General features: G+C 42.2%; 1 protein-coding gene across 1 annotated transcript in view; it reads right to left on the bottom strand.

Moving 5' to 3' along the window:
• rab31 (RAB31, member RAS oncogene family) overlaps nt 1–14,762 on the bottom strand; it is an 87,706-nt gene extending 72,944 nt beyond the window's left edge. Inside the window, exon 1 of the mRNA XM_048529919.2 lies at nt 14,428–14,762. Within this exon, the coding sequence (XP_048385876.1) occupies nt 14,428–14,463 (36 nt within the window). The 5' untranslated portion in view covers nt 14,464–14,762. The remainder of the gene's footprint in view (nt 1–14,427) is intronic.
• Nucleotides 14,763–15,159: the final 397 nt, after the last annotated feature.

Genomic DNA, 15,159 nt, shown 5'->3' with positions numbered 1-15,159 from the left:
CTTTCAAAGTGTGTCAGGCTGCTTGTTTTTAGAGAGTACAGCAATTCTTCAGTAATCCTCACTTTATTAAATCAGTTCTTTTCCCATTTCAACTCACAATCAAAAATACAAACAAGTAAATCTTTTCAGTGTATACCATTTCCAAGGTACACTGCAGCAACTCACCATGGTTCCTCCAACAGCCCCTTCAAAACCTGGGACCTCTACCACATAGAAATGACAAGGACAGCAAATGTGTGGGAATATTACTACCCAAGATCACACACCATCCTGACTTGGAGTGAAGCATTTCAAGAAGGCAGGTCACTACCACCTTCTCCATGTCAGTTAGATATGATGGTAAAGGCTAGCCTAGCTAGTGACACCCACATTCGATGAACAAGTAAGAAAAAAAAACTTCTCATTGAGAGACAGCAGATTGGGCCAAGTTGGATGCGCCTTGTCCTTTTTTTTGTGAACAGGCCATACCTGGGCAATTTTCCACATTTTCGGATTGCTGGAACCACTTGGCTAGGGGCATGGAATGTTTTGGAGCACAAGTCTTCAGTGCTACAACCAGAATATTGAAAATGCCCATTGCCTTTGCTGTATCCCGTGCCTCCAACCATTTCTAGAAATTACATGAAGTGAAACAAATTAGCTCAAGGCTGTCATTTCTGATGCTGGGACTACTTGAGAAGGCCACGATGGATTATTCACTTGGCACTTCTGGCCAAAGATTGTTGCAAATGTTTCAGCCTTGTCTGTTGCACCGATGGGAATTTTTGTAGAGTCTCCTCCTCCAGTGAGTTATTGAATTGTCCACGACAGAATGTGGAAAGACTGCAGAACTTAGATTTGCGCCATCGTTATGGAATTTCTAAGCTTGTCTATCACTTGCTGCTGACATTGTTTGGAACACAGCGCACCAGTTTTGTTGCTTCATCACCCTTACGCCTCATTTTCAGGAATTCCCAGTGTTGCTCCTGGTATGCCCTCTTTATTGAAGCACATATAAAGTATGAAGTTAAAACTTCAGTAACTCTACAAAGGCACAAAGATTTTTGTGAAATCAAAATGTAATGAACTGTAAGTTGAACAGCCTCAATGATATAGTATTAATTATTAGAATATATTACATGTACTTTCCAAACATGGCAGCAACACAGGTCAGAACTACAGTCAATAACCCCCTTCGCAGTGCCCTCCACTCCTCTACAGACAACCATCAGATCTTAATGTAACAACCAAAGGTCAATATACTGCAGAGGATGGCAGGGATGATTCCAACATTAGACAACAAGCATTGTTTCAGCTATCTGTTCATTTCCTTCCTAATGTCCTGGTCTCTTCTTCAATAATACGTGAGAATGAGCCATCTGTGGACTCTCCCATCCACAGGGCAAATGATGCTCCACAGGATGGCTAGATGGGTTGTTTAGAAGTTTATGTGTTTCCTTTGACACCTCGACCTCACCTCTGCATGTTCCTAATCAATTCGCTCGACGCGATCAGTGCTATCCTGAATGTACCTTCTCTTTTTTTCATTAATGGGACGAGAACATCCACTGGCTAGGCAGCATTTATTGCCCATCCCTAATTGCCCAGAGGGCAGTTAACAGTCAACCATATTGCTGTGGGTCTGGAGTTACATGTAGGCCAGACCAGGTAAGGATGGCAGTTTCCATTCCTTAAGGGCATTAGTGAACCAGATGCGTCTTTCCATAGATTCATGGTCATCACTAGACTTTTAATTTCAGATTTTTTTAGTTAAATTCAAATTCCACCATCTGCCTTGGCAGGATTTGAACCCGCGTCCCCAGAACATGAACTAGGTCTCTGGGTTAACAGTCCAGCAATAATAACACCAGGCCATAACTTCCCCTGTCTATTCTGTTTCTTCACACACCAAGTTCCCGGGTATGTTTGATCTTTTCAGGAATGCGCTGAGGACATCTGTAAAGTGTTTCTGCTGTCATCCTCAGCACCTCAGAGAGATCTGAATGAAACAATTGATTCAGGAGCTGGAGTCATATGGGTGAACATGCTGCCCTGTGGAACAGGTTTTGAGTAATTAACAGCTCAAGGTAGGTTGGCTTTGGAGAGGATGCTACTATTGAGTATGTCTTAGCTTCAAGATACCATTCTCACGTTTGATGTCCTGGCTTCAAATGCTCTTTCCCTCAGTTAGTCAAAGACTGAGCTGGCACATTGGAGGGATACATTGATAATAAAATTCACCATTGCTTCTATTGAGAGGAGATTCCCAGATGCAGAAAACTGACCACATTTTCTAGGCCATCATTGTTGATCCAAATCTTTGTCCTTGTCTAAGCCACTGTTGAACAAAGATGCTTCCAAAGGGACATTCTGATTTGAACCAAGAACAGCTGAGCGATACCGTTCCATTTCAATTTCAGTCTGTTCCTTAAAAGTAAGCACTTTGCTTTCTTTCAGCATGACCATGGCTGAAATTGGAACGAGTGATTTTGCAAAATGACATCCTGTGAATATAGTGTACAGCCTGTGTTTCCTCACCATGACTCATTTGCTACAATACTTTGCAAAATGCATAAAGTGTTTTGTATCTGTCAATTCTTTTATGGATAAAAGGAAATGTGTAGGTAGCAACAATTCTCTCTCAAAATAAAGCACTGGCACAGAAACCCATGACAATTGCAGAAAATGTACTGTGACTGACTGTCGTAGGCAGAAACAGCAAAACTGAGAATCCAGCTGAAGAAGTAATAAATGTAAGCGAACAGGAAATATCCTGAATTTGGCTCACTGCCAACTCTGGCATTGCACTGTCATTTCGAAATTTGTGGCTGCTTTCTGCACTGTTTGCATTTAGAAGAAATTTATACATTTTCTGGAACTTGCCAATGAGTGGATTATAAGAAACAGAATCACAGCCTTCATTTTCTACTCGTAAAAGCACAGTTTGAAAAGTGAAAGAAGAGCAGGCTAAATACAGAAAATAAGCCTCTTATACGGAGCCAAACTGAAAGGGAGTCAGGCTATTGGTATAGTACATCACTTCCAAGTCAACTCAACTAATTTCACTCACTTTCCTGACTTCTTTCAGGAATTCTTTTCTCTTCAGAAAGTTATCTCGTTCTCTCTTGAAGGCTTAGAATGAAATTGTCTCTACGATGTTCTCAGGCAGTGTATTCCAGATCCTAACCATTCCCTATTTCCCTATGTCATTGTGGCTTCTTCTGGCCATCACCTTAAATCTGTGCCTTTTGGTTCTCAATCCTTCTGTCTGCCAATGGCAATAGTTTCCTGAACTACTCTGTCCAGACCCTGCACGGTTTTCCACACTTTGAACTAAGGTCCTCTTCATCATCCCTCTCCAAGAAGAATGGTCCCAGCTTCCCCAATCTACCCACACAGCTGAAGATCCCCATCCCTGGACCCTTCCTCCTCAATGTGTTCTGTGTCCTCTCCAATTCTTCACAGCTTTCCTAAAAAACATGCTCGAAGATGCTCGAAGGCCCAACTTACGAAAGCCAAGATTCTGTATGTTTTATTCGGTACATTCTTAACCCTATCTGCCCCCTCTAATTAGACTATAAGTCAGTAAGATACTGAGAAAAATTAACCATTTGGCTCATCAATTCTGCTCCACCATTCAATCATGGTTGATATGCTTCTCAACCTCATTATCTTCCCTCCCCTCATCTTACCGTTGATCCCCTTACTAATCTACCTCTGTCTTAACGCTACTCATTCAATTATTTCTGACCATACACTACCAGTTCCCTAGGTTGCTGCTTTCCCTTGAGAACACAACCATTAATGTCCCTCATTGGCCTTCCTGCTGTGTTTCGAGGGAGACTTCCTTCTCAGCATTGGGAATGAAGACCAATTACAAACTGAGCACTATGTGACACCCCCACTGTTCAACACAAAGACTGCAGGAAAGACTAAGGCAAGCAAAGGATTCTATCATTGTACAAGCTTGGGAAATAATAAATTTGAGCAGTAAACAGTGTAATGAGTCTTCATACAACACAGTAAAGAAGTAGGAAGGCAGGAATAGAAGCATGAGAAACAAACTGACATAATATTTATCCTGACTTTCAATTCACATGCCTTGGAGGGCATAGAACAGGGCTGATGGACGCAAGATAATAAAATGTGAGGCTGGATGAACACAGCAGGCCCAGCAGCATCTCAGGAGCACAAAAGCTGATGTTTCGGGCCTAGACCCTTCATCAGAGAGGGGGATGGGGAGAGGGAACTGGAATAAATAGGGAGAGAGGGGGAGGCGGACCGAAGATGGAGAGAAAAGAAGATAGGTGGAGAGGAGAGTATAGGTGGGGAGGTAGGGAGGGGATAGGTCAGTCCAGGGAAGATGGACAGGTCAAGGAGGCGGGATGAGGTTAGTAGGTAGAAAATGAAGGTGCGGCTTGGGGTGAGAGGAAGGGATGGGTGAGAGGAAGAACAGGTTAGGGAGGCAGAGACAGGTTGGACTGGTTTTGGGATACAGTGGGTGGAGGGGAAAAGCTGGGCTGGTGTGTGGTGCAGTGGGGGGAAGGGACGAACCCACCGCCCAAGACATTTTTCCATCCCCACCCTTCTCTGCTTTCCGGAGAGACCACTCTCTCCGTGACTCCCTTGTTCACTCCACACTGCCCTCCAACCACACCACACCCGGCACCTTCCCCTGCAACCGCAGGAAATGCTACACTTGCCCCCACACCTCCTCCCTCACCCCTATCCCAGGCCCCAAGATGACTTTCCATATTAAGCAGAGGTTCACCTGCACATCTGCCAATGTGGTATACTGCATCCATTGTACCCGGTGTGGCTTCCTCTACATTGGGGAAACCAAGCGGAGGCTTGGGGACCGCTTTGCAGAACACCTCCGCTCGGTTCGCAATAAGCAATTGCACCTCCCAGTCGCAAACCATTTCCGCTCCCCCTCCCATTCTTTAGATGACATGTCCATCATGGGCCTCCTGCAGTGCCACAATGATGCCACCCGATGGTTGCAGGAACAGCAACTCATATTCCGCTTGAGAATCCTGCAGCCCAATGGCATCAATGTGGACTTCACCAGCTTCAAAATCTTCCCTTCCCCCACCGCATCCCAAAACCAGCCCAGTTCGTCCGCTCCAAAGATGTGCCAAGTAGGTGGATTGGTCGTGCTGAATTGCCTGTAGTATTTAGGGATGTGTAGATTAACCATAGGAAATGCAGAGTTACAGGGATAGGGTAAGGGGATGGGTCTGGGTATGATGCTTTTCAGAGGGTCGGTGCAGACTTGTTGGGTTGAATGGCCTGTCCCCACACTTCTGGGGATTCTATGATATGTGACATGTAGATTGATGAGGGTGAGGTCAAACAAATTTTCTCTTTTATTGGTTCCCTCATCGTTGCCACAGACACAATCTAGCAGCGATGTCCTTTAGGCTCAGCCTGTTCAGTCAGTGGTCGTGGCATTAAGCCATTGGTGATGGAAATTGAAGTTTTCTACCCAGAGCATATTCTATCCACTTGCCACTTCAATACCTCTTCCAAGTGGCACTCAACAACTGTCTTGTTAACCATGAACATCGTTACCTCAAAGTTTGGCTATAAAGGGGCTTCACATACTGGAAACTTAAAGAAAGCTAAGGAAAGATGGGCATTTTTAGTGCAGATTCAGACTGTGTGATTTCAGCAAAAAGAACTCAGAACATGATTCTGAGAGGAATATGGCCTGTTAATGATCTAACACCTGAAGAGGGGGGAATAAATACATTGAAGACCTTTCATTGCGGTTCCCTCAGGTAAGATCATGAATATGTGTTGAAAGGAGAAGCTGCAATTGATAGGAGCTGGCCATTTCAGATCATTGCAAGATAAAGCTTGCTGGAAACACATTTGAGCGTCCTGATGTCAGATAATATTGAAGCATTGGTTGACATGTAATACAATAACAAAGTAGTTTGTTTCACTTCACTATTTGTTTTTTGCATTTGCTTCCTCAATGTATTCACTCAGTAATGATTTTAAATCTGTTCATGTTTTAAATCCACAACTGAGAATACAGATGAACCATCATCCCATGGTGGAACAAACGTTTCAGTGAGTCATCAATTTGTTTTCTTATCATTCATGAGTCAAAATAGTATCAAGTCTGAGTGAGTGAGTGTGTATAAACAAAAGGCAAAAAAATGTAAACGCCTTTAATCACTGTTCTTTAAATTAGAATATCTTTGAACATAGAGGGCTCAAAACTCCACACAGTGTAAGCATAGGGCCTAGGAGCAGCAGCAGGCCATTCAGCTCTTCAAGCCTGTTCCATCATTCAGTATGACCACAGCTGATCCTCTTTCTTAATGAACACTCTCACTTTCTCCTCAAACCCTCTAGAGCCTATAAAATTGATTACATTAATCTTTGTTTTTCTTGTCTATATTCACAGTATCAGCAGCTTGCTGCGGTAAAGAAATCACAGGTTCAGTACATTTGAGTGAAGAGATTTTTCCTCATCTCAGTTATAAATGATCTTAAATGACCACATAACCTCAGACTGCGTCTAGGCTGTAGACACGCAAACCAGGCAAAATATCCTCCCTGTATGTAGTCTGTCCAACCCTGTTAGACTTTTATGCTTCTCAATCGGATATCCTCTTATGCATCTAAACTCTAATGAGTACAGGCCCAGTTGAACCAATCTCTCCTATTAGAATGGCCCTGCCATCCACGATGTTAGCCTAGTGAGCCTTCACTGCACTCCTCCAATGGCAAATATATCCTGGGTTTGGAAACCAAAACCGCAAGCAATGCTCCAGCTGTAGTCTCAGCAAGGCCCATTCTTTAAGTATGAACAACTGTCTGTCCACTCTCGACCCTTTTGGTAGGGTTCCCCAATTCAAACCTACTACCCTCGAAGTTCCCTTCATTCCCTGGGAACTTTAGTTTCAGATTTGACTATTTCACTTTCCATCTTCCTAGGGAATTCTATTGCATCAGGGCTGCTCACCCCATAGGGACACATAGCAAGATAATTAATTGATCATTTCTCAGTGCTCAGTACCGAATCTATGATAGTCTGCTCCCAAGTTGATTTCTCTGTATACTGGTCTAAATTATCATCACTGACACACTCCAGGGAATCCATCAATACCATTGTTAGTTTGCTTTGTCCACTCTGTATGTAAATTAAAGTCAACCATGATTACAGTGTACCAACTCTGATTTCCTGTTTAATGCCTTTCCTTTTGAGGGGCTGTGGAGAAATCCCAACATATTATCTACATATTAGTGTTTCTTATGTTCACCCATACAGATCCTTCATCATGATTTTCCAAGCTAATATCCTTCCTCACTACTACATTGACTTCTGTCCTGACTAACAATGCTAGTTTCATTAATATTCAGTTGGATATTCTATGGCTTTTATTGGTATATTCTTAATGGGTCAAATTAATTTTGAGTTGAGCTTCTGACCTCATTTTTGAGTCTTTGAGTCACTCTTTTCACATCTTGACATTATTTAACTTTGCCCTTATCACAACTCCTACGCTGCCATAAGTGCATTGGTTACCTCTAGTTTTTTTTGTCCATTCCAGTACATTCCTGGCAATCTCTAAGTTCCACATATCATCCAAAACTCTGCTGCCTGTGCCTTAATTGACAGCAATTTCCATTCTCCGATCAGCCTGGCACTCGCTGACATTCACTGGCTATCATTCAAACAACATTTTAATTTTACAATTCCCACTTTGTTTCTAAATCCCTCCACAGCCTTGCCCCTGCCTTTCTGTGTAATCTCCTCCAACCTTACAATCCTTTGAAATATCTTCATTTCTCTGAACACTTGCATGTTTCCAATTAGAATTTCCTCAGTGGTGGTGGCTGCACCTTCAGTAATCTCAGTCCAAGCTCGGGAATTCCCTCCCTTCATCTCGTCTCCTCTCTACCTCACTTCTTCCCTTTCAAGCATTTCTTAAAGTCTCTCCCATTGACCAAGCTATTAGTCATTTGATCTAACATGTGCAGCTTAGTGCTATACTCTGTTTTATAATGCTCCTGTAAAGTGCCATGGGACATTTCATTTTTATGAAGTAGTATAATATACTTAATAAAATGCTGTTGCGACACATTTGTTGAAAGATGAATTCACAATCCTGCTCATCATGTGGTGTGACCTATCTGGTAGATTCACTGCCACCATCCTCATTCCTGGAAGAAAAGGGCTACTATGGTAGAAGAAACTCACATGCTGATCTAATGAGAAAAGGCCCTTGTCATAAATAAGATGTTACTGCATGATAGCAACTACGTACAAGATCCATTGAAGTGACAACATTGTTACAGAGGTTATGAAGAAGGCTTAGACAGATAGCAGGCATTATCCTTTCAAGATACAAAGCTGTGCTCCCCACAGGTCCAAATGATATCATTATATTAGCCAATGTTTCATGCACTCTTCAGCATTAACCCATTCAGACCTTTACAACCTTAACCAACAACATTCATTGCGGCCAAGATAATAAAATGTGAGGCTGGATGAACACAGCAGGCCAAGCAGCATCTCAGGAGCACAAAAGCTGACGTTTCGGGCCTAGACCCTTCATCAGAGACTTCATTGCGGCCAGTTGTGTTATCATCTCCTTCACAATGACATGACCCATAATTATGTGCTGATGGTTCCATCACTTTTAAGCAGGATTGATCATAAAGTGAAATATTAAACCTATCTCCAACTGCAGGGCTACCTGGCTGCTTCTAAAAAGACACCAGGCACAGCTTACTCCAAATTCATAGAATTGTAATAGCTTGTTGAATTGAGACATCACAGAGCAGCACAAAACAAATAAAACAGTTTGCTAATAGTTTTGAGGCCAACCTCTGACATGATAATGCTGCTTCCAAAAGGGACCATTTCTGCTTTGGAAAGAAATGGTTCTTTGACAATATTCACAATATTTGATACAGAGGAGGTGAATGTGAATTACATTTATAGAAGGAGAGAGTGAGAAGTATCAAAGCAAACACTTAAAGATAGTGACACTGCTAAACGGCAGTTTTTCCATTAAAAATCACACGATGACTTGAAGCATTAATGCCTGCAAAAGCAACTTATGTTTCCAACTTTATAAAGTTTATTTAAAACTTATATTCAATTCTGAAAACAGCTGAAACAAAAAAAATTCTGGAAAATCTCGGCAGGCCTGGCAGCATCCATGGAGAGAAATCAGAGTTAATGTTTCCAGTTCAATGATCCTTTTTCAGAACAGAGCTGACAACAGCTGATGTGGGCTTGAATACATTTTACAAATAGGCTAGTTCTTTTCTAAATTCTTCTATAGATATAGGTGTCACTGGCACAGCCAATATTTGTTGCCTGTCTCTAACTATCCTTGAATTGAGTGGTTGTACAATCATTTCAAAGGGCAGTTAAAACTGACTGTTGAGTCTAAAGTCACATATATGCCATACCAGTAAGGATTTCTCTTCTGGGACGTTAAGGAACAAAATTTGATTTTATTAACTGGCTTTAAATTCCACAAACTGCCATGGCAGGATTTGAATGTTAGTCTCCAAAGCATTGGTTCAGGCATTCTGAAGTAATAGCCCATTGACATTACCATTATGCCACTACCACTCCCTAGCCTGGCCTCTGCAGCATCTGTTGTTTCTACTGTGTCTTATTCTGAAACATGTTGTTCACTTGCCACAGCAGGTTCTACACTTCATGTTGACAATGGACTTGTCAAGAGCCATCACTGAAATTTCCTGGACCTCACAATCAGTGAAACGTTCTTGGAGCAGGAAAGCCCGGTGGGGGAGGGGGTGCGTTCTTCATAACCTCTGTAACAATGTTGTCACTTCAATGGATCTTGTACGTAGTTGCTATCATGCAGTAACATCTTATTTATGACAAGGGCCTTTTCTCATTAGATCAGCATGTGAGTTTCTTCTACCATAGTAGCCCTTTTCTTCCAGGAATGAGGATGGTGGCAGTGAATCTACCAGATAGGTCACACCACATGATGAGCAGGATTGTGAATTCATCTTTCAACAAATGTGTCGCAACAGCATTTTATTAAGTATATTATACTACTTCATAAAAATGAAATGTCCCATGGCACTTTACAGGAGCATTATAAAACAGAGTATAGCACTAAGCTGCACATGTTAGATCAAATGACTAATAGCTTGGTCAATGGGAGAGGCTTTAAGAAATGCTTGAAAGGGAAGAAGTGAGGTAGAGAGGAGACGAGATGAAGGGAGGGAATTCCCGAGCTTGGACTGAGATTACTGAAGGTGCAGCCACCACCACTGAGGAAATTCTAATTGGTTGGATTTCCTGGACAAAAGTTCCAATATTTAGCATCTGCTCATTAAAAAGGCATTAACATTTCACGGTGCACTATATTGGTTCCTGTTTGGAAATATTTTGCTGAGATGAGCCCAACCAGTTTAGGGCATGGGGCGGAAGACAGTTCCCTTTTCTGAGACAACCCTGAAGTGACTTTGACGGAAGTGATAAGTCTTTGGTCTTCCGAGTCACACTTCTAAGAGAAAGAAAGCTGCAAAGCTGGTCTTCTTCCAAGGTAAGGGAGAATTTCATCACTTGGAACAAGTAAGTTCAACTGTTCTTACATCATAACTGTGGTTACCAACGGCTTGAGTACAACACTTACACATGTACACATATGCACATATACACAGGCATGTTACACCCACAGACAGACAGATTTGCAGCCTTTACCTCTTTTGAACACTAACTGAAGACGCCTAGACTCTTGAATGAGGCACCTTCTAGACTCACTGATAAAGTGTAGAACTGTGACACAATCCCTTGGTACTCATTTGCATGCAAGCACATTTTTGTGGAGCACAGTGGCCAACTGCACATCTGTTCCAAAGTTGACAAAAACAACAGTTCATAATTTTTATGACTTCAAGCCAAGGAAACCACAATAGCAGGGAAAGGCTGGAAGTTGAATGTGGGCACTGTAAAGGTTAAACCCATGCCATGCAGGAGTGGTGTAAATAGATGAGAAATCTTCATCTGCAGACTTGGATCCACTCTTCCATCTTTATAACCACAACCGCACCCCCCAACTCGACCTCAAAGAATCACTCCTTTATTTGAAAACAAAAATTTGAAAATTGTGACTTCATGATATCATATGGATCATAAGGAGTGTCTTGTACATTTAATAAAATGAGTTAAAATATTTTTTATGTAGCTGAGGATCTGTTGTTTATAGGCTCAGAGAAAAGAGTGCAGCATCTTTACATCACTTATTAACATCCCAGTTGGGAGGGAATGAATCCAACATTTGTGTTTAACGTTGAACTGACATCATGCACAATGATATCACCCGTATGATTCGTGCCAAGGAGAAAGAGGAGTCATGTGGACATTTAAGAATTAAAGTCCTCTGGCTTAGTGCTTAAGCTTGTCCTAAAACATATCCAACAGAAAACAGAGAGTTCACTGCTTTCAGTATCTCCTACAAACCACCTCTTGATTCAATGGCACGACCACATCTGAATCCCCTATCATCAAAATCCTGGGGATTTCCACTGACCAGAAACTGAACTGGACAAACCATATAAATTCCATGGCTTCAAGAGCTGCTCAGATTCTAGGAATTCTATAGGGGTAAATAACTTCTAATTTCCAGTCACTGCCCAGTATCTACAAGGCATGGGTCAAGAATGTGATGGAATACACTGTCCACTTGTCTGGATGAGTGCAGCTTCAATAAGAAACACAGCATCATCCAGGACAAAGTAGCATGCTTGATTGGCACGCTGCCCAATGACTTTCTTTCCTCCAATATTGTCACAGTAGCAGCAGTGTGTACCATCTACAAGGGGCACTGCAGAGAGTCACCAAGGCTACTTACAATATGCCCTCCAAACCTACAACCACTACATCAAGAAGGACAAGGGCAGCAGATACATGGCAACACCAACATCTGCAAGGTCCTCTCCAAGTCACTTACCATCCTGATCTGGAAATATATCATCATTCCTTCAGTGTCACTGGATCAATATCTAGGAGCTCTCTCCCTAGTAAAATTGGGGTTCTATCTGCACCAAATGGACTGAAGCAAGTCAAGAAAGCAGCTCAGCACCACCTTCTCAAGGGGAACCTGGAGTTGACAATAATACTGGCCCAGCCAGCAGCCCCCACATCCTATGAATGAATAAAAATAACTCACCAATGCCTTCAATAAAAACCCAAAAACTCTTATCACCTAGAATAACAAAGTCAGCAGGTGCATAGGAAGCATACCCCGTGAATTCTCCTCCCAGTCACGGGCTCCCTGGCTTGAAAATATATCACCTTTCCTTCTATGTCTTTGGGTCAAAATCCTGAGTTCCCTCGCAACCAGCAGTGTGGGCGTACCTACACCTCTACAGGACCTCCATGATTTAAAAACAAATGAAAAGAACAATGGTCATATACATATGGCTCAGAACAGATACCTTCCCAAAAGAAGGACTGAAAGCAATTGTGAGGACCACCATCCCCAGCCATTTTATCAATGACTTGGAAGAGGAGCTGCTGAAGTCCAAGAGAATATCACTTTGCAGGCAACGTGGCTTATTACCATCATAACAAGCAAGTGATGGGGCGCATTACCATGCCACAGCTAAAGGGAAAGCATGGTCTGCTCCACTTTTAAAATTGATTTTTGCCATGCGTGCATTACATTGAAACACAGGATTTAAACATTCAACCCTTCCATCATTCAACTCAATGGCTCACAGTGAATCTAAATTGATAACGGCTGAAGTTTTTTTTTAATGTGGAAGAAAACAGAAATTATTGACTACATTTTACCTGAAACTAAATGTTCTTTGACAGTGTAAGGTAGCTCATTTTAGCTGGGGAACCTGGTATTGAAGCTGAAGCTTGGAGCTGGATATTATATCCTCATTTTGATTTTTCCAGCCAGCTCCAAATTGATCTTCACCTTGAACCTTCCACAGATCTGGATTCCAGGACAATTAAAAAAGTGAGCTTACTTGACTGTGACCACAATGTGGTCAGGTGTACTTGCAGGGAAAACTTTCTGTACATTAACAGGATAATCATTCCATTGGATAAGTGGTATGCAGATTAATGAGGTTTTATTTTTAAAAATATATAAAAAGTAAATATCTTCAAAAAAAAACAAGGCGACTTTTCACCTCTTCATAATTTAAGACCAAGAACTGCGAATGTTGGAAAAGTTGGAAATCTGGAACAAAAACAGAAATTGCTGGAGAAATTCAGCGGGTCTGATAGCTCGTGCTAAAAGAGAAAGCACAGTTAACGTTACAAGTCCAGTGATCCTTGTTCAGAAATGGGAGAGTATCACAAGCAGAGAATCCATTTCTGAAGAAGAGTCACCAGAAATGAAACCCTAACTCCGCTTTCTCCGCACAGACACTGCCGAGTTTCTCCAACAATTCTGTTTTTGTTACCTCTTCATAATTATCCAGTGAGTGGGATTGACCTGGAACGTTCTACCCACACAGTGCGGTGGGAGCAAAAAAGATCAAACATTTCAAAAAGAATTTGGATAACTGCCCGGGGATGTGCATTTGTAGGGATATTGAGACAGGGAGAGGGACTGGGATTGGCGGGGGTCGCTTCATAGGGAGTCAATGCTCACACAGTGAACATCTGCATTGGGCAACCATTTGCCAACGCAATACAAAGCGAAGTCAAACGGAATAATTACTCAGATGCAATTAAACCAGTTTGTCCTTTTAGCAAAAACAGACATTTGGCAGTGACTTCATTGGAAATACAAGGACCAGTCAGAAACCCTCTCGCGGTTCATGTACCGTGAACCCCATCAGCATGGACTAGTTCCCTGCACTCTCACCAAAGTGCCCAAAATGATTTCAATTCCTCCTACTTTTGCACGATCGAGACTTGCAGAATCCCACTTTGCAGCTCCACAGCCATTTCAGAACGGCAGCAGATTTCTGATCTGGTAACATAACAAAAGGGGAAGTTTGTTTCAAAAGTGAGTATCCTACGCTCCGGAATTGTATTAAATTGCCTTCAAGTTATTTTTTTAATTTAAATAATGAAGGGAAAGAATCTGGGGGTAAGGCGAGCTGCTGTCATGCTGCAGGAACTGTGGATGTGGAATTCCTCCTTGGAGACACGCAGCATTCCAACAAATCGCCCGAGTGCAGACGCTCCAATTGCAGGATGGGGGCCAACGGGGAGAGAAGCTTCAGTGTCTGAGACTTCGGAAGAAGTCCAGTCTCCAACAGGGTAAAAAAGACGGCCACAGATAGACACGAAACAGCGAGAAACGGCAGAGATATCAACTCAACCACACACACACACACACACAGACGCACAGAAATCCACAGTGTCCCAGCAGCTAGACACCAAGAGAAGTAACAGGCTTTTTTTTGTTTGAGGTGTGCACAGAACTCAAATGGGAAATGAACTCAGGCTATCTTACTCACCCCAAGGAGACAGACTTTTAATTCTCGAATAGCCATAATCAGTTGAAGGGTTGTGTCATGCTATTTGCAGGCTGGGTTGACCCAGTTCGCTGTTCGCCCGTTACCTCCTATAACGCTGCAAGCAACCAGCTCCCCTCCAAATGAACAGAAACTTCTGCAACAACTCTCAGCTCTGGCTCATCACGTGACACTCAAACTTCTTCCACAGCCCTCCTCACAATCCTCTCCCAAAGTCACTTGAAGAGCAGGATATCCTCACTCCGCTTACAGCACAGTATCTTCGAGATAACAAAGTGTCTCCAGCGTCTGCAGTTCCCATTATCTCTAGCACAGTATCTTCACTGTGCCTAGCTGCTGGGACACAGCAGAATATTCTCGCTGTACTGCACTTAAAGAACAGAATATCAAATTCTTATCCGCATGTTAACCATTTCCAGTTCTCACAGCTATTAAAGTTAATTATTTTTGTTGAAAACCATGATGTAAGAGAAAAATTTAAAAATTCCAAACATGATAAGAATGCAGCTAAAAGGTTGTATTCACTTTCTTCACAGGGAACATTGACACAATTATCTGGAATTATATCACTCCAGCAAATAACAACTTATATTCATATTGTACCTGTGTAAAATTGCTGGGCGTTTCACAGGAGTGCTAGCAAACACAACTTGACACCAAGCCATAAGGGGAAATCTTGGAACAAATGAAGAAAAGTTTGGTCAAATGGAAAGG

The sequence above is a fragment of the Stegostoma tigrinum genome, chromosome 5 (assembly GCF_030684315.1).
Source record: "Stegostoma tigrinum isolate sSteTig4 chromosome 5, sSteTig4.hap1, whole genome shotgun sequence".
Lineage (NCBI taxonomy): Eukaryota > Metazoa > Chordata > Chondrichthyes > Orectolobiformes > Stegostomatidae > Stegostoma > Stegostoma tigrinum.
This window is presented reverse-complemented; position numbering and strand designations above follow the sequence as displayed.